This window comes from Poecilia latipinna, unplaced genomic scaffold (genome assembly GCF_001443285.1).
Source record: "Poecilia latipinna isolate Pla-1442-1.1 unplaced genomic scaffold, P_latipinna-1.0 Scaffold691, whole genome shotgun sequence".
Taxonomy (NCBI): domain Eukaryota; kingdom Metazoa; phylum Chordata; class Actinopteri; order Cyprinodontiformes; family Poeciliidae; genus Poecilia; species Poecilia latipinna.
Genome location: NW_015113307.1, coordinates 205,170 through 224,385, shown reverse-complemented (window position 1 = coordinate 224,385; position 19,216 = coordinate 205,170). Strand labels below are relative to the sequence as shown.

Below are 19,216 nucleotides of genomic sequence, written 5' to 3'. Positions count from 1 at the left end.
TTCCGTATTTTATGGGACGGGTGTCACGCAACAACGGGTCTGTATAGCTATAGTGACATTTGCTGTGGAGTTGATTGACATATTTTATAATACAGATCCTTTGCATGTTGTCCAAATGTTGCCATTTAACTTTGAAAATACTTTACTAATCAATTTCCGGTATATACTGTACAAATATGTAAAACAGTGAGAAAGAAAGAAATTATGTCATGAGATTTGAGTTATTTGGGCTCCTTACATCTAAAGATTTCTAAGCCATTTCTTTTAAAGTCAGAAATTGGTCATATAAAAAGTTTTATATGACTTTTTATATATAAAAAGCTTAGGTAAATAGTAAACAGTATGATCACAATGACAAAATTTATCTTTGGAGGAGTCACAGAGAGGTTGACCTATCAAGTGCCGTGGAGCTTATTGGATGGAAATGATACTAAAGGATGAAGGATTTTCATCATCTACCTATCAGTGATTAGATAGTAAAAACTTGGATACTTGCTGGGTTTTCCAGCATGACAATGATCCTAAACATAAATCAGAACAGATTTTATAATATGTAAACAGTTTAACATTAGGCTTATCAATGCATTCTTCCAAGCAGCTGATTTACACCAACTCTTTCGTGTGTGTGAAGATGAGAACAAGTATTGACCCAGAAACATGCCAGAAACTTGTTGATGACTACAAATTGATAAGAAACTTTACATCTGCATGTACATATTTAGGTTTCTATTTACAATGTTGCCTCTGGACAGATTCCAAAAAATTATGTAGCATGATCAATTATTATGACACCCGTGTTGATTAAAATGTGTTACACTCTCTCATTCTTTCATCACAAACAACTCCGACAGCATCTATTGATGAGAGCGACGGGATACACAGGTGTGAAACAAAATGAAGGTGATACAGAAAGTAAGACTAGATGAAACCAACCACAGTAAACCAGGAAGGAGCAGGACCAAACTAAAAATCAAATGATGGACCCCGGATCAGAAAAGACAGGAAGCTTCCTACCTGAGCCGGCATCCATGATGTTGGTTTGTCCTCTGCGGTCGGTCAGCAGCCGAGATGAACCGGGCATGCTGACTGGCTCGGAGCGTACTGGCTGGATTCTGAACAAAAACATTCATAGCATTTACACATACGACATGTCTGACATCCAGCTGCTCAGTTTTATACAGATGTGTTTAAAGTATTATGTAGTTTGAGATGACAGTTTCTTCTTCAAGCTCAGGTGCTATGATGTGAAATTAAAATGCTTCTCTTGAATTATCTATTTTTTTAATCTTTGAAATTTTATTGATGTAACTCTTTGGTGTATAACTTTGATTTTTGTGTTTTTAGGATGTCAAGCACTTTGAACTTTGAACACTTTGTTGTTGAAATGAAATAAATTTGATTGATTGCTTGATGAAACAACACGTTTAACTGATTCATTTAAAATATGTTAATTGATTAATCAACATATGTTAATTAGTGATTAAGTTTGTCCTCATTAGAGATGTAATGTTATCCTGTGATATTAAAACATCACAATATTAGATGATGTCTGTTACCCAGTTGGTGTTAGCATACGACTTCATCTGGAGCAGAAAGGCAAGTTATTATTTTATTATTTGACACCCCAGATCATGAGATCAGTGGTGATAGATTGACTTTATTCTTGCAACTTTATTGGAGACAATTATTATCATTCAATCAGTCGGGTTTTTATAGCACATTTCAGCAACAAGGCAGTTCATAGTGCCATACATCACAAAAACACAAAAATAAAATCTCATTACAAAACAAAATATAGTCGCCAATTGAAAAACCAGAAGCAAACATTACATTTTGTTGAGGGCAATCATCAAAATCATCAAAACACATCATATATGTTGGTAAATGTTCCATTTATTATCGTATAAAAGTAGCTCTTGATCTATGAACTCAGCTGAAGAATTAAATGAAGTAGTTTTTGTTGCCTTATGTTTTTTCACAGTCTGACCATTAGTTTTCTGTTACCGCTGGTCACTCACAACAATTGGGCATCCGATGCAAGAGAAACACTGACAAAGTGATTAACAAGTTTTGAATGATTTTAAGCACTGGCATATCTAACACAACTGAAGTTAGTGAATAGCAGTTTCCCTTCATCTCCACAGTAAAGGATTTTTCACTAATTGAGACTGTTTTTGATCATCTGCAGGTCAAACTGAAATACATGGAATGGTCCAACTTGTACTGATTAATTCTATATTAGACAAAGATTATTTATAACCCACTTAGAGGTTTAAGAAATCTTTATACTAGATTCAAAAATGTAAAAGAAAGAGCATTTTCATCCTGTTTTACCATTAGGACTGAGTTCAATTAAGACAAGCATGATAACTCGTCCTATCTGGACTAAAATTTTCCACACAGATTACAAAGCCCTTCTGAAACCTTCAATGTATTTGTGAAAACCAAAAGAAATAAGGAATTTTTTTTATCTTCTGCTAAAATACTGTTAAAATGGCATTGTATCCCATCGTGTTAGAAACAATATTGTGTTTCGTCTTGTGTTTGTGAGCAATTTCTACCATTACACCATTACAAAATATGCTCAGTGGTTTTAATATACCGAAGACTGCGTAGATCCAGGTCATCTGTGTCAAAGTCCAAAAGTGGCTGCTGTACATCGGAGGGGCCGTGGGACTGGAGCACTGAGGATGATGAGGAGATGACTGTGGTCTGACCTGATGAGTGAATCGTCTTGAACTGGAACTGGGGGCCCATCCACAGGCGACGGTGGGGACCAGTATGGGTCACTATCTCCACCTGTGAATATCAGAGAGGTAACATCATAATCATTACATCACATCAGACCCTTCACTGCACAGCACACTGGTCAGAGCTGCTGGGAAACTGTGGATTATCCTTTAAAAATCCCCAGTGCAACTCAGAGCAAACTCTATTAGGGCTGAAATAATTAATCAGATTTATTGTGATATATTGATTGCTTAAATAATTGTTAACTAATTTAGTAATTGAATAATCATCCATTGGAATATATAGGCTCTAAAAATACAATGTGATGAAGAACAACACACTCAGAGCATTATTTCAGCCAAAACTGTTCCAAAAGTATATACATTTTTCACTTGAGAGCAAAAAAAACCTTTGTAAATATGTTTAACCCAGACAAAATCTATCTATCTATCTATCTATCTATCTATCTGTCTGTCTGTCTGTCTGTCTGTCTGTCTGTCTGTCTGTCTGTCTGTCTAAAGTCAATCAGAAAGCCCTGAGCTTTTCACGTTGATCTTAGAAGGACTGTTTGTAGCTGCAGGTGGATCCTTTGCAACAAATGATTAACAGTTCAGTAAAGGAAGGCTGTTATTGCTTATAGACAATAATGTTTATTTACTTTATAAAAAAGAATTTAGTTTATTTGCATCATTCTAATATCATATAAATAAAATATTGTATAAAATAAATTGGTAAATAAAGTGGTTTAATGAAATATGCCAATTCTCTTTTCTGTCTTTTCTGACTATCAAAATAATAAGAGTAACTGGTTATTAAAATAACCATTAGTTGCAGCCCTAAACTCTATGTTTAATAAAGCTAAAAACTACTGCATCTATTTAATAGCACACTATCCTCTGTGCCATTTGTAATGCTTTAAAATGCTTTGTCCTAAGCATTTTAAAATGCCAAGGACACTTAGGATATAGTTTTAATACTTAAGACTATAAAACTAAAATTACGTTCAAACCCTATAAAACAAAGCAGCCAACAGAAGCTTCCAGAGGCGATCATCTTCCTGGGCTTTAGACTATTTGGGCAGTCTAATTTTGCGCTTCAATATGTTGAGAAAATACCTCATTGCCTGACACACAGTGTCCCTGAAAAACACTGCTTTTATAAAGAGAATCAAATGCATAAGTCATTCAAAGCATACATCAACCACAACATTATGATGACTTGCTGTGGTATCTGCCATCAAGCTGCACCTTTCTAACAGAACAAATATCTGCAGTAATTTAAGCTACAATTGGATTTCTTCCCCTTTAAGCACATTTTGTTTCCTATGTATTTCAGTGACCTAGACCACTTGGGACCCTGTCACTGATTCACTACTGTTCTTTTCTTGGCACATCCAACAAGTGCTGCAGTTTTAGAGATGATCTTGCCCCTTTGTCTTGCCAATGCTAGCCATCTCATGTCTTAACTCTCATTCCTAGTTCTGGTTACAGAACAATGATTCTGGATCAGAACAATGTTCACTTTCTGCCTAATATATTTCACCCACTCAGGTTGTCATGCTGTTAGATAAACTGTATTGTAGTAGTCATAACGTTTTGTTTAATGCTTGAGGACATTACAATAAAATAAAAGGATACTTTACACATTTAGATATTGTTTGGCACTCAAATCCAACACCAAAGCAATTTGGATCCATAAAATTCTTGTGTTCATGGCGAAAGGTTGTAGTGTTTTCTTTAAGAGGATATTATGAATTATGAGTAACTTTATCTGTCAATTTTCACGACGCTATGGCTTATCAGTATATATTCAATATGCTGGAAATGAGTCACCAGCCTGAAACTGTGTTTTATTAAACAGAACACATTCAAACTTCAGCCGTTGTAATGTGCTGTATGTCTACCCCTCCCCATCACATTAGAACTGACAGATAATAAATAACGACCCCTGATGGACTCTGTCAGGACAGAAGGTTTTGTTGTCTACTGACAGCCAACTTAAGAGCAACTGACAATGATGGGCAGGAAAAGGCTCCACACAGCAGCCTGCTGAGGCACTCACACTGAGGGTCACAAACCTCACATTCCATTAGGGGACGGCTGATCAATCCTAAATCTCGAGGGACAGGAACACAGTTAGTTTACTCTGTTTATCCTAATTCACTGACAGTCTCAAAGCATCCACAAAAGGTTTTAACAAGTAACCCTGGAAACATGCAAGGGTAAAAAGACTTGTACCATGATATCTTCTACTGATGCATGCAGGCCTACAGCTACTCTGACAGGAAGTTGCTCAAATACAGGCTAGTGCAACGGATAGTTCTGCTCCTGGCAAACTATCATAGCAGACATAAACCAGAGTCTACGCAAGCTAAGTGGGTTGCATTTTAGCCAATCAATTATGCATGCATTGGAATTATTGATGGTGAAAATGTAGTGGGTTACCTGCCGACATGAGCGACAAGGCCTGTGAGAGTTAACCAAGCTGAAAAGACCAGGGTGAATGTGCCAGATTTCTCAGTCCTTTAGGAAAAAAATTGTGAACTGGTTGATGTATTCCTTAGGATGTTTGTAACTACTCTGAATACGATATTAGAAAGAAAATTTAAACATTTAATTACAACATATTAAGGTAAAAATAGATTATGGCGAATACATACAGCTTCCTTCAAGATTTTCACTGAAATAGCTTTAAAGTTTAGTATGTAGTAGTAGTTCAAATGAAAAGTAAGGCATGTTCTTTTACATGCAGTATAAAGTTCTTCCTTTAAAATCTAAGGAAAGAACAAACTCCATATAGCTCGAATTCTTTAAGTTCCTTATCCTCAGTGGGAGAAGGAACAGATAGTGTATGTTCCTGAAAGCTAAATAAAGGACAACCATATCGTACCTGACATGTGAGAAGTGATGGAACTGTCTGCTTGTTCAACCTTTACAGAGCGTTGCTGGGTGAGGCAAAAGCTTTACCTGAGAGAGCCATTCTTCATCGTCTTGGCCACTGTGGTCTGATGCCAAGCTGTCGGATGACTCATGACGTGTGATTGGACCCGGGCTGCAGGGAGGAATCCCTGAAGAATAAGAATAAGAATAAGAATAAGAATAAGAATAAGAGTAAGAAGAAGAAGAAGAAGAAGAAGAAGAAGAAAAAGAAGAAGAAGGGGAGAAAATAAAACATGCATAAACAACCATGAGTTGCTGGGGGAGACGTGTTAGTACAGATAAATTATTAAATATTATCATATTCACAATAGTATTTCAATTCAATCTGGGGAGATGTACTGGGGAGGGTTGTGAAAAAATGTATGATCCAAGTGGGAGCGTGATAGAAAATAAATGAGAAAAACTGCCTTACATTAAGAGAAACAAAACATTTTGACTGATTTCTGGCAATGTGATTGTGATAATGATTCAAAGTGCAATCCAGTCGTTCCAAAATGCTTTGCAGCGGGAAAAACTGTGTGGCACACTGTGTAACTTTAAACAAACTAAGTTTTTGTTGGACAGTTCAGGTTGTTTGTAGGTTATTGTTTAGTGATTAAGTGCAATATAATTAACTTCGAACACTTATTTACTTAGAAACTGTAGTTTGCACAGGTACAACGTGAACATTTAACTCTATCACAGTACAGTCATATTATCAGCTCAGGCAAAGCTGTAGGAGTTCACTTGAAGTGACTATATCAGTCTTATTAACAGACTGAATGCTAAAAAAAACAGCTATGTTGGGATTGGAATCATTAGCTATGTTTCCATTCAATCACCAGGCAAATTTGGACCAAAAGCATGACTGTTGTGCCAACTGCTCTGTAGTAGTTTGTGCTGTAAAGACCTGGAGACCTGCCCAGAGCGTGTCCTGCCTCTCACCCAATAACCACTGGAGACAGACACCAGCCCTACCATAGTGGTGGATTCAGCTGATGCATGGATGGACTATATGTATCAAAATGTTTCAATGATTTTTTTGGTAAATAGAAACCACCAGAATGTGTGTGATTAATTTTTTGTTGTCACATATATTTCAATGAGACTTGGGCATAATCTCATTATTACTTAATTTTCAGTTGGATTAAAAACTATTTCCTCCATCAGTGAGCTGCAGCACATTCGGTCCAAATCAAAATCAGCAGGTCAGCACAAATGAAAGAAACGGAGATCAGTTTTGACATCCAAGATGCCAGACTGTTGAAGCTCTACATCCTAATATAACCTACAAATTATCCTGCTTCTCCATCCCACTTTAAATTATTAGCAAACAAAAGCCTTTGAAATGTGAAATGATTTAATAATGTTTCAGTTTGTATTTTTGTTTGAGAAACATTTTAACATATGTAATAAAGGTCACATTTCTCTGGTCTCATTTATAGATTTATTTATAGATTGACATATATCCAAGTGCATGCTTGTTATTTTATTGACTTTAATGAATTAATTATTTTATATTTAAATTAGAACATCAGAAATATATACGTATATATTTTTTATACATTTTATAACACTCATTGTTTACTAACACCTTAACGGAGTAGCTTGTCACCTAATAAAGTCTATTCCATTCTATTCTATTCAGAACAAGATGACACTCCAAAAACAGCTATTCTTAATTCTCATATTCAATAAAATCAATAAAAAAAGACATGGAGTAGATTTTAGATAAAAAAAGAAATATATAACAAACCATTTTTATTTACTGTACAACTATCAGGTTTAGAAGGAAAAGGCTGTCAAGCAAGTTATAAACTTACAGTGTTATTAGAGCTTGATATATAGAGCCAGTACAGACACCTAAGATTGATGGGTTTCTTAGATAAACTACCATTGAAATCACATGGCTGACTGCATGAGAGCTAATGTTTGGGCTGAGAGTCAAAGGAAAGGAAAAAGTACAATTCTTTGTTTGTTTTCATCTCCAACAGGCATATGACTGTGTGTGTAAAAAGGCAAATGTACAGTAAAGTGTGAAAAGGCGAAGCAGAGAGAGTGACAGAGAGACCCAGAGACAGATGGGACTCCTGCAGGCTTGAATAAGCAGGCATGGAGAATGAGCTCTAATGTGTGGAATCAGTCGTCTCTCCATCTCCCACCACAGGGATGGGGTTTGTTTAACACAAGAATGGCTAATAAACTTGTCAAGTCCACATCTGGAGCACAGGAGGCACCCCTGTCTATCCCCTCACACATGTGCCAGGTGGTCACACACACCCTTAATGGAGGCACTACGGTGTTTGACACCTCTGCAGTGAATGTCACATCATCGCTGATTCACACATCAACCCAACACACTCACACATGTCCCGATGGAATTAGAAGGTCTGGCCTCATTCGCTGTGTGAATAATTGAAAAAAGAACTGTGTAGCTACTCAACAGTGAAAGTGGTGGTGCTTGATCCTTTTACAGACAAAGAAAGAGATAAAAGACTTGTCTAATGTGATGGCAAGAACAAATGCAGAAATACTATTCTAGGAAATGAAATGGGTTGACTGAAGACCTTAAAGGGGAAGTATTATATGCATTTCAGGCATATATTGCCATTTTATAGCACAATCAAGTAACTATCTTCAGTTGTTATAAAAATGCTGGATATGTAACACATGAATCAAAAGAAATGTAACTTTGCAATTGAACTCTTTGAGAAATGGATCTATGTCTGATCTTTCCGACACTCCGCCTTCAGCACGTCATCACAACAACAACCCTCCATTAAGCCTTTAACAACATTTTAATCAGATGTAGATCCTATGATAAGCTCAGGGAACTCGCAGTTCCACCAGATGTTTGTTAATTTCTGCTGCCGCTAGTCTGGAGGAACTGAATGGGTGAGGTGATGGGTGCTCTGTGCAGCGGAAGCTTGGATGGAGACTGCAGCTCTGAGGAGGAGCTTAATGGAAAAGTCAGTGCCTGGTGAGACCAAGCATATCTGCCATCAGAATGGCTACAAGGAGAGAGAAAAGGATTCCTCAAACATGCATAAAAAAATAAAAGCAACACTCCAAGTATGTTTTTGATGAGAGATTAATACTATTAATACTAACATGATGTAAAGCTCAAAAATGTTGATATATTTTCAAGTGGCAGTATTATGTGCGTCTATAAAATATGAAAAGTGTTCATGGATAGAAAAGAAAATAAAAACAAGAAGAAAAGTTACATAGACAGAGTAGATCAATATATGTCCCAAAGCTGTTAAAAAAATCTGGTAATGTCTAGCATACTTATTATTTACTTATATTGGTTCTTTTAAGAAACACAAAAACAAACCTAACTCCCACTGAAGCAATTATTAATATCAGTAGGAGTCAGTAATCAAATCATCTGATCATTAATCACCATTCATAACTGTCCTTGCTCTTCAATTCAGCTGAGTTTAATTACCTAGCACCTACTCATAACATGTCTCAAGCCACTAACAGGAAGAAATATTCAATATATTAGATCATGAACAAATTTCTTCTTTCCTTTTAAGCAGTATCTCAGCAGGCCCTGACTACTTCACTGGGAAGCTTCATCACTAAAGGGCCACATGAGGTTGTAGATAGTGGTGAACCAATAAATTGGCCAGCTGATAGATCAGCCCCAGTTATCTCAGTTTTCGAATATCGGTCATTGGTCGATACTGAGATGTGAATTTGATTTTATCCACTGATCTTATCAACTTTGGCAAAGGTCTAAAAATCAGCCACTGTACTCTTCTGCTCTGTTATGAGAGAATCTGACTGACAGACCTGCCCAGGTGGAATCTGTATGTTCACAGTTAACATTAGGCACCCTACTGATGCCAACTCAGCGACTTTCTTGCTATATTTAGCAACATTTCAGACAAAATAAAAAAAAAATCAGTATAAGCGAAAATTAGAATCACTAGGTCAGGCTTTTTGAAGATCAATAATTGGTGATTGGCCAGAATACTTCAATCAGTGCAACCTTAGTTGTGATGCACTACAGCAAAACCAGGAACAAATCACTAGAGCAGTAATGGAAAAAAAGACCCCCCCAAAAACCATAAATTTCCAAGAAAACAGTGATTTTTGACAAATATACCAGCTGAAGTCATGAAGACACCACCCCATGTTTTATATAGGAAAAACTGTTTGAATTCAACTTGGTCACAGAGCAAATCTGAGCCATTTCAGGTTCTAGGGGAAACTTGTTACTGAAACATACTGTCTTTGTTTGGCTATTCATAAGCTTCTGTTATTAGTTTCGTACTATAAGGTGCACCTTTGACAGGGAAACATTGCTACTTATTGCCACTACAACATTTGAGGAAGACAGACGGCGAAACAGAGAATATCCAGAACTATAGTAGCGGTATGAGAGAAGAGAATTTTCTACATTTGGCATCACATTTAACACATTCCATCCTTCAGAAGTTTCTTTAGTGATTAATGCAACATACTACAAAAGTAACAACTATATCCAGGTGTGCAATACCACAATCTCAAAAATGTTATAGATTTTATAAAACACTACAGTTCAAGTAAATGAAAATTCTGTATACAAATAATTTTTTTGACCGATCTTGCCCAAGATGACCATATTTGATGAATACTTTTTGTGCAAGAGCTCACATAGGGTGGTAGGGGCATTGCAGAAAAGAGAAATAAAGAATATCTAAATTACAATAGGTAATTAATATAATTATAATTGATGTCCTCATCACAATCTTATCAATAATACAAATAATATCAGTGACATATTTTCCAAATTGTTATTATATTTTATATATATATATTTTATATTTGTAAATGAACATGCCACTTTTCACTGCTTTGGAAATGTGAAGATTGTATCATCTCAACAACTAAACATGGCTGAATGTGACATGTTATCTTTCTAAGTATCTAATTATATTGCCAGATCTCAATGTTTATTTCTGTCTGCAGGATAATTGAACGTGAAATTGTTAGTGGCAATAGTTTGGCATCTACAGCCCAGAAATAAAATGATGCCATTACATGAATAGTTTTATACTTGTTTATAGACCATAGTCCCCATTTAATATGTTTTCTATAGCTAAAGCAAGAGCAGACAGAAAAAAGTTCAAGGGCAAATAGACTGAAAATCCTCAGCAATTAAAACCAGAATGATTGTAATGAAAAGTTTGCTTAAATTCAATTTATTTTAATATTGATTTGAATGGAAAATCTTACAAATGCACTTCTATATTGAGATAGAGATTCAGTCCATGAGAGGATGAGCAAGCACTCTTATGAAGATAGGGCAGAGCGAGTGGAAAAAATGGCAGAGAAGGCTAGCTGATTTAAAAAAAAAACAACAAAAAAAAACAAAACAAAACAAAAAAACAAGAGAGAAGAACTAAGCTTTTATATTGTTACTTATTAAACAAAATCAGCATTCCCTGATAACCTCCATCCTCCTACTTGGGCTCTCCGACTTTCACCATCCCTATTTTTTCCTTTGCTCTGTGACCCCTGAGGCCAATAGCTGTTCCCAAATTAATTATTGATGCTCTGAAGCATTTGGTGGGATGGCTGGATCGGGTTTCAACTAGGTGGGTTAGTAAGGTTTGTCAACAGTGAGGTGTATGTCAGCATGCTGCAACTCCCTGCCTGCCACAACACATTCAAACAACGTACTCTCTCTCTCTCTCTCTCTCTCTCTCTCTCTCTCTCTATATATATATATATATATATATATATATATATATATATATATATATTAAATGAAGAAAATATGGCCATTTTAAGGTTGGTCTGTTTAATGTTTAAGCCCAAAGAAATCCAGATGTAATTACTTATTTTAGGTGTTACATCTACTAGATGCTGTTGGTCAGTGTGGTGTGCACCACTGCTCACCGTCATATCGCACTGAGTACAGCCGAAGCATTGCAGCCCCAGGCGGGACAGGCCCACACATATGAGCCAGTGGTGTACTATGCATCTTAGCAGTAAACAAAATAAACAATAAAAGTTGTTTTGGAAATCAAATGGGAGTTAGTCATACAGTCACCTAAAAATGAAGGAATACATTTTTATTTCCACATTTATTATCACAATAGTACAGCACAATATCATGATCAAATTTCAAGTCCACACTGCCCACCCCTAACTGTATTATTCAGTTTTTTAATATAATTTTGAATCGACTTATGATAAAAACTAAAATGATTTTTAACATTTTCACAAATGGTTGCACTTAACATGATTAAAAAAAGAGTCAGAGGACAAAATCCAAAAGAATGCAGAAATTTGAATCAATAAACAAGCCAACACTGGTCTAGGCTGTCTTATTCCTCGACTCTTAATGCTGTAGCAAAGCCAACAATCAGATGCTTGTTTTCACTGTCAGAAGACTAAATAAAGCTACAATTATAAAGTAAATTAGAAAAACAAATACTAAATAACCTGAAAACACCTTAATGCTTCTGACAGTTTAAACTCAGAGGAGCTTGAGGTGGATTTTCTACAACTGCCAACCATCTCCTGATGGGAACCATTGTGATGTAGAAACCTGTCGTTTGATGCTGGGATTATGTTTATACCCACATAAAGCATGATGTGAGCTCCAGTCTACTGTCGAGGGACAGAGATGTCTCTGACACACTCTTTATTGACTGTGCAGTAAGTGGTGTTTTGCTGGGCTGAAAGCTGGTAGCCAGTGGCCTGTTAACCGGAGCAGTGAAGCAGGGAGTCAGAACAAGAACAAAGGCTGCCTAGATATTGATGTAGCCCAGCCTGCTGGGGCCAGGGGGCTGGGGGCCCGGGGCCGGACAGGGTGATCTCTAGAGATAGATAAGGAGCTAACAACCTGATAGATCTGCAGAGCTGGCTGCATAGCAAACAGAGGTGAGCTGTCTTGTCTCGGTTACCTGCTCTCTCCATTTCTCCACTTTCTATCTTTCATGAGCAATCTTCAAATCTTTACTGTACTTGTTTGCCAGACATGTCTGGCTTGGCTCAGTCAACTGCTCCACCTGTCCTGCTTCTCACTTTCCTCGTTTGAGAAGTCTTGTGGCAGACAGGTGCTGGCATGGTGACAGAGTGGAATAGCTTAGTCATTATATATCATTCAAGGTGTATTTGACTGACAGTTACTTCATTCAGCCAAGCACTGCACTTACCCCATCCTTTCTCTGTCTCTCTTTGATTACTGACCCAGTCATGGCGCCAGGGTTTCTCTTTACCAAACGCCTGATGCTCCAAAGCCTTCACTCTGGCCCCTTTCTCAGAGCAATTAGATCTATTGACAAGGCAAATGTGGCTGGGCTGTCATGGGCCTCAAAGTCCTAAGAGAGCTGCCAAGCAAGCCAGCCAGTCAGCCAGCCAGTCTCCACAATTAGCACATTAAATGACAGAGTAGTAAGCCTGTGGCCATAAAGCATAACCTCTGTTTCTGCCACCATCAGGAGCCAGGCAGAAACTCAGGTGGTAAATTATTCACTGGTTTGTTTGCTCTGGAGCAAAGTTTGTCATGAGGGGAAGAGGTGTCTGAACACATGCTGTGGACTGACGGGTAAATATTCATGAGCAAAAATAATCCTTAGAGAAAAGTTTGTATGAAAAAAAGACATTCTTGGACAAAGGATGACTTATTCAGAATCTCCTAATATTCAGTTGTGACACCTGAAGTTTAAAAAAAAAAATGTAATTGCCATAAAGGAGAGTCTTTAATTGCATACATGAATCTCACGAATAAACAGGAGAAACTTCCTGGAACACTAAAAAGCTGCCCCAAGCCTGCCAGATTGTAGTGCTGGATCTCATCTCCTTTTGAGTGTACAGTGTGTCTCTCTTGTTTCCTTATCTCTTCAAAGATTTGCTGTGCCTTGCCATCCTCTGCAGGGCTGAGTGCTGCCAGTAGCTGCTACAGATGGACAGGTGGAGATAGTGACCATGAAGTGGCGCCACTGGTGTCTTTTATCTTCCCGTCCTCCAGGCTCCGGTCTGGTCTGACCCTGGGCCTTCCTCTCCTCCTCCCTTCCTATTCCTTTTTTCTTACAAGCTGCATTTTTAATCAGGCTGGGTCATCCAATATAGAGCCATGAGACTGGAGACTACGGCCTGTCAATCAGAAGCTGCCAACGTTTTACCTTCCACAGACAATCTGAAAAGATGTGTCTGCAGCACAATTAGGTTCAGGGCAGATTTATCGGCACTTTGACTCACCAGTACTCCAGCTTCTTAGCTGTAAAATGTTCCTGTTTTCTTGTTTGTTCCTACAATACAGCATAATGTAATGATTGCTGACCAATGCAAATCTGACCTAGATAGCACAATTTGTTCTGCAAGTTAGAACAGTGTCTTTTCTGTTTCTTTTCAACGTACTAATCCGTATGCTCAGCAAGAGGCACTTGGACAAGCAACTTATGGTGCTGCTGTAATTCCTCCTAAGGTCAAATTGACTCTTTCTCCTGGATCACTTCTCAGCTAGGCTGCCAAGCCCTGGAGGGAGCAGCAGAGGAGAGAGCTGGCAAGGGGACACATGCTGAGAAACAGGATGCTGAGAGTCTCTTTCTGGGTGCAAAGCGCAGAAATGGAAGGTGGCAGTCCAAGAGAAACTCGGTTGTTGGTGGTGTATAGGATGCAGACCCAAAGGGTAAATGGCAAGAGAGCAGGAAATGCGTAGGGGGTTGAACAATTATGTTTATAACATCTTGACCTCACATTGCTTCACACTTGGTTGACCATGGGAGTAAAGAGCCACAGTGGTTTTATCCGGCTATTGTTAATTGGATGTAAATGTTAATGCAATGAATCTCTCTCATTATGCAGCCAGTTTCAATACTCATGCTGGCACAGAATGGTGGAAAAAGCTGACGCCCGAGCCCGTCACTCCAACGCGTTCTCATTGCTCTGACACTACGAGAGACCATTACCACTAATTTGACAAAATATCCTACCAGTAAGACCTGAAGCACTGCAGTACTCAATGGGTATGAGTCGAAAGATTTGTGTACAGCTACAACTTGGCCTGGGGAGCCTACTAAAACTAATTAAACATTTTGAATGCTTATAATTATGGAGTGAGCTCAAAACGCCATCCTATTCCTGTGGGGGTGGATTGAATCTGTGCGTGGCCATCCGTGCTACATGACCTCTAAGACAGCAAACCACAGACCTCACTGCTCAGCACTTGTTACTGAATATGAGGGAATTTAGGGTGTCAGCTAATTGGTTCGAATGTGGCATTATGAAGGAATTGCCACAGGATGTATTCATGGTTGATTGATCTTCCATCTGACTAACTCGGGTCTAACTACAATGGTTTCTCCTCAGCATGTGGCATCGAGAACACACTGGAAACTGGCTTTCAACAACACATATACAAGGTTACATTCACCAAAGCTAAACAAAACATACAAACCTGACAGTTATCTAAGTCAAATCCTGATGTTGTTTAGGGAATGTATACTGTATCTCAATTTTGCCCAAAAAGGACCACAGTTGTTGCAAAGGATGCATTCTGAATCTTAAAACAGCAATAAATATTAAAACAATGAAACAAAACTGGATTTCAGTCATTCGCTTGGCAATGAAGGAGTCTTTGTAAAAAGAACAACTGTGAAACCTACCAGCGAGGAGATACTGATAGTACTGAACCAGATCTGAGGCCAGCACCAGTGGGTGGTTGGAGATGAAAGGTGGCTGCAACTCGTTCCACTGCGGAGTCCTACATGAGAAATGCCATAATCCAACATGAATCCATAGAAACAAGATTCTAACACATTTTGGAAGAGAAAGTGGAAAATAAGCTGTTACCTGGCTAAGTTCCAGCATGCTCTGGGAGAGGTGCTCAGCTCCAGCGGAGTCTCGTCGCTAATCTTTTGTGCAGTGCTAATTGGCCGAGGCTCCAGGACATGCTCCACCACATTACCATAGCAACTGATTATGTACAGTGAGTCCACAACCGACTGCCTGGTCTGATCTGTGACAATGTTGTGAAGCAAAGCCATGAATAACACACAACAGACATGTGAAACGTTCTGGTCAATTTCTATAGCACCGATTCCCAATAAATGTCATCTCAAGGCACTTTGCAAATAACAATTTCAATTCAACCATATATACATTCTAATGGATCTTAGTTACCAAGAAGCACAATAAGCTCAAAAGTAGTTTAAAAAGTGTCTGTCTATGGAGGCTAAAACTGTCCTGTGCAACCTGGGTTTGATTCAATTCATACCTTTCTCTCTCTTCATGTTTGGATTCGTGAGGAACCAGGAGCGGGACGAGGCAAAGATGGCAGCAACGCAGAACTCTCCTCCACTGGACTTGCTCGGAGAGATCTGGGGGGGTGGTTTAGCTTTGCTTCAAGAGGAAGAAAGAATTGAGAAGTTTAGCCAGTGTAAGGGAAATACAAGTCCTTATGAATCTAACAGTTTAACAAAAATGTTACTGTTATTTTTTTTATTGCAGGAAAGTATTTTGTTTTCAAAACGCTGAAATGTCATATGGAGTTAATTTCAACTGAACAGTATTATCTGAACTGTTGCATTACACTCTGTTCTCATTGGGAACCCAAGTTGGGCCCTTTGACTCCTTTAAAATATAATGGATTATGACCACAAATAAAACAAAGGTATCTCTAAATGGTAGATATCATTTTCTGGGCTCCAGTAACCATGGTTCCTTACTGTAGACATTTGATTGAATACAGAAAAATAGTGTAAATTATTGATTGTCAAAGTGGATTCCATATCCTGATCAGATGAAACATCCTGTGGCCTCATTTCATATCCAAAACTTTAAAAATATAGCATGGAGAAGGGGTGGAATAACCTACAGCCTAATGACAATCTGCATTTATCCCAAGATTACATGAAATACAGGACAAATGTAAAAGACGGCCTGCAATGCCAAAAGAGAGATTTAAAAATAAATGAATAAAGCATGTTGGCAAGTATGTGGGAGGTGCAGAGTCACAGTAGTAATAGTTTACCATGAAAGGAAGGAGCAGGGGAAAATGAAAAAGTCTCTAAGAACTAAGACACATTTTTTGGATGACTATTTTCTGACAGTAAATTTACATAAGTGGAAATAAAATATGAAAAATGCAAAAACAAAAAAACACACAAAAAAAAAAGGAAAACAAAAAAGAGAGACTGGCATGCATGGAGGAAAAATAACTTTTTCATTTTTAGCAAAACTGCAGAAAAGAAGCTGAGAAGATTTTCTGTTTCTACCACCTTTCAAAATCTAGGCATTTTTCTTCACAGAACAGCTCCTGCTCAGTTAGATAAGATGAAGAATTTGTACGTATCTATTTCCAAGTCCAACAGCAGAACAACAAACTGGTTCTCCCACTTTAGATGGAGATCTCTGCAACCAACTTATCAGGGTTCCTAACCAGTGGCATGTTAGAGGCAGGAGCCCAAGTGGATAAAAAGGACAGATTGTACAGCACAAGGACTGCTGGCTGCTTTAGTAATGTGAGATTTTTTTTTATACAAGCATCATGTATATATACCTATTTCAAATCATATGCGGTCTTGAGCCACACATAAACTGAAACAAAAAAAACAAAACAACAAAAAACAACAACAACAACAACAACAACAATAAAAAAAACAAGATTTCAGAAGTGTTTTTCTTGTCCAGAGGAAAAACGTCAGGTGCTCTAGCACCTCCTTGTGTTTATCTGTTCCTACCTATTTTATTTATTTCCTACCCATTATTTTCAGTTTATTGCTCTCCCTGCCCAGTCTGACAGTTATGGTTTGGTTACAGGTATACTATTTTTTTTTTTTTCTGTTTTCTGAAAATGGATTGAACAAAGATCTGTGACATTAAACTTCTCCACATCTTTCTCCTTGACCTGTCTGCTGTTTTTCTTGCTTCCTCAATGATGCTCTTTGTTCTCTAAAAAAAGAGAAAGGTTTATTCCAAGAATAAATGATTAACAGGTGAACTAATTCTGTGACTTTTGAGGGAATTTGTTGTGTTGGGTTTTCTTTGGGAGTAGAATAGTAAAAAGGGAGAAAGCATGCATACCACTCTTTTGTTAAAAATGAACAATGAAGAACCCCCCTGACAGCCCTGCAGTACTTTGTGTTCTATCACAAAATAATTCCTTACAAAAAGCTTTGAAGGCTACTTGTAAAATGACAGAATCTGCTTTTACAAGATGCTGTACAGACATGTATCTTAGCCTAAAGATCTTACCTGAAAGTACAAGACCTACAGCAGCAAAAGGGGAAAAAGGTGAGGAGTCGGGACTCCAACCCGCTCTGGTTATCACTGAAGGCCCCGCACCTCACAAACACATCCAAGCTGCGTAACTTGTTTTACTTTGGGACAAATTTATTAGGAAGCTATTTGATTATTTAGCATGTCAGGACCGCTTCAGAGAAAGTGTACTTTCAACGGGACGCCCATATGGTTGCAATCAAACAACAGTAGGAAGATCTGGTATTACTGTGTGGCCTTAGAACAAATTCGAACAGTGAAACGTGTTTGCTGCTGATCAGTCTAGAAGTGGACTATCTGGTGTTACACTCTTCCTCACCTCTGCTCAACTCTGGCCTTTGAATAGAACACTATAATAAAAACAATGCATTATTGTTTTCATTATAACACTAATGAAAACAACATTGTGACTTTCAGTCCTTGAGTGACTGACAGTTACTCAAGGACTTACTAAAATAATTGAAAACATGTAGTTGACAACTGTACCACATGCAGATAATAAATGTACCTGAAGATCTTCTTTATCTTCTTTTGGTGTAAGTAGTAGCAAAAACTAACTGTAAGTATAAACAAATTGTTTAATTTTATTATAAATTATTATAAATTAAACAAAGATGGAGGCAAAAAGAGGGTAGTTCATTTTGGTTTTCAGTACCCATTTACTAAATCAAAATCAAATAAAATTTTATTTGTATAGCACATTTCAGCAGCAAGGCATATCAAAGTGCTTTACATCATTAAACACAAAAACACAGAGTCATGTAACATTGAATAAACAATCAAAAACATTAAATTTCCTTCCGAGTCGAAGTTCTGCCCTTCGAATCGGCAGAAAAAAAACAAACAAAAAAAAGACAGTGGGGGTGAGGGGGACTCCAACCTGCACCCTTTTTAAAACAACAGGGGGGATTCCAACCCGCACCCCTTTTCTTCCTAGCGCTTGAACCCGGGTTGGGATTCAAATCCCAATTGTTGCTTATGTTCCATAAACAACTCTTAATAGGTGGGTTTTAAGTTGAGATTTAAAGGCACTCAGTGCTTCAGCTCTTTTACAGTTTTCTGTGATTCAATGTGCTTTTTATGTTTTCCTTCAGATTAGTGTTGGTTCTCCATCAAGCATTGATGTATTGAAGGCAGAGTCCTTTGTAGGGTAAAATTTCCTGAATTTTAAAGTTGAATTAGGTAAAATAAATTGTTTTGAGCTTTAGATCATGTTATGTTAGCCCCTTAACAAAAACCTACCTGGAGTGTTGCTTTGGTTCATTCATGTATGTTTGAGGAATCCTTGAATTTCCCATGACAAACATTCAGGGGTGCCTAAACGCTTCCTGTCACAAAACTCA

General features: G+C 37.7%; 1 protein-coding gene across 1 annotated transcript in view; it reads right to left on the bottom strand.

The window, feature by feature from the left end:
* Positions 1–970: 970 nt before the first annotated feature.
* bcas3 (BCAS3 microtubule associated cell migration factor) overlaps positions 971–19,216 on the bottom strand; it is a 135,430-nt gene continuing 117,184 nt past the window's right edge. Inside the window, exons 18-23 of the mRNA XM_015044801.1 lie at positions 15,871–15,995; positions 15,447–15,612; positions 15,260–15,357; positions 5,697–5,797; positions 2,603–2,799; positions 971–1,112 (exon numbers count right to left, since the gene is read on the bottom strand). Of these exons, the coding sequence (XP_014900287.1) occupies positions 971–1,112; positions 2,603–2,799; positions 5,697–5,797; positions 15,260–15,357; positions 15,447–15,612; positions 15,871–15,995 (829 nt within the window). The remainder of the gene's footprint in view (positions 1,113–2,602; positions 2,800–5,696; positions 5,798–15,259; positions 15,358–15,446; positions 15,613–15,870; positions 15,996–19,216) is intronic.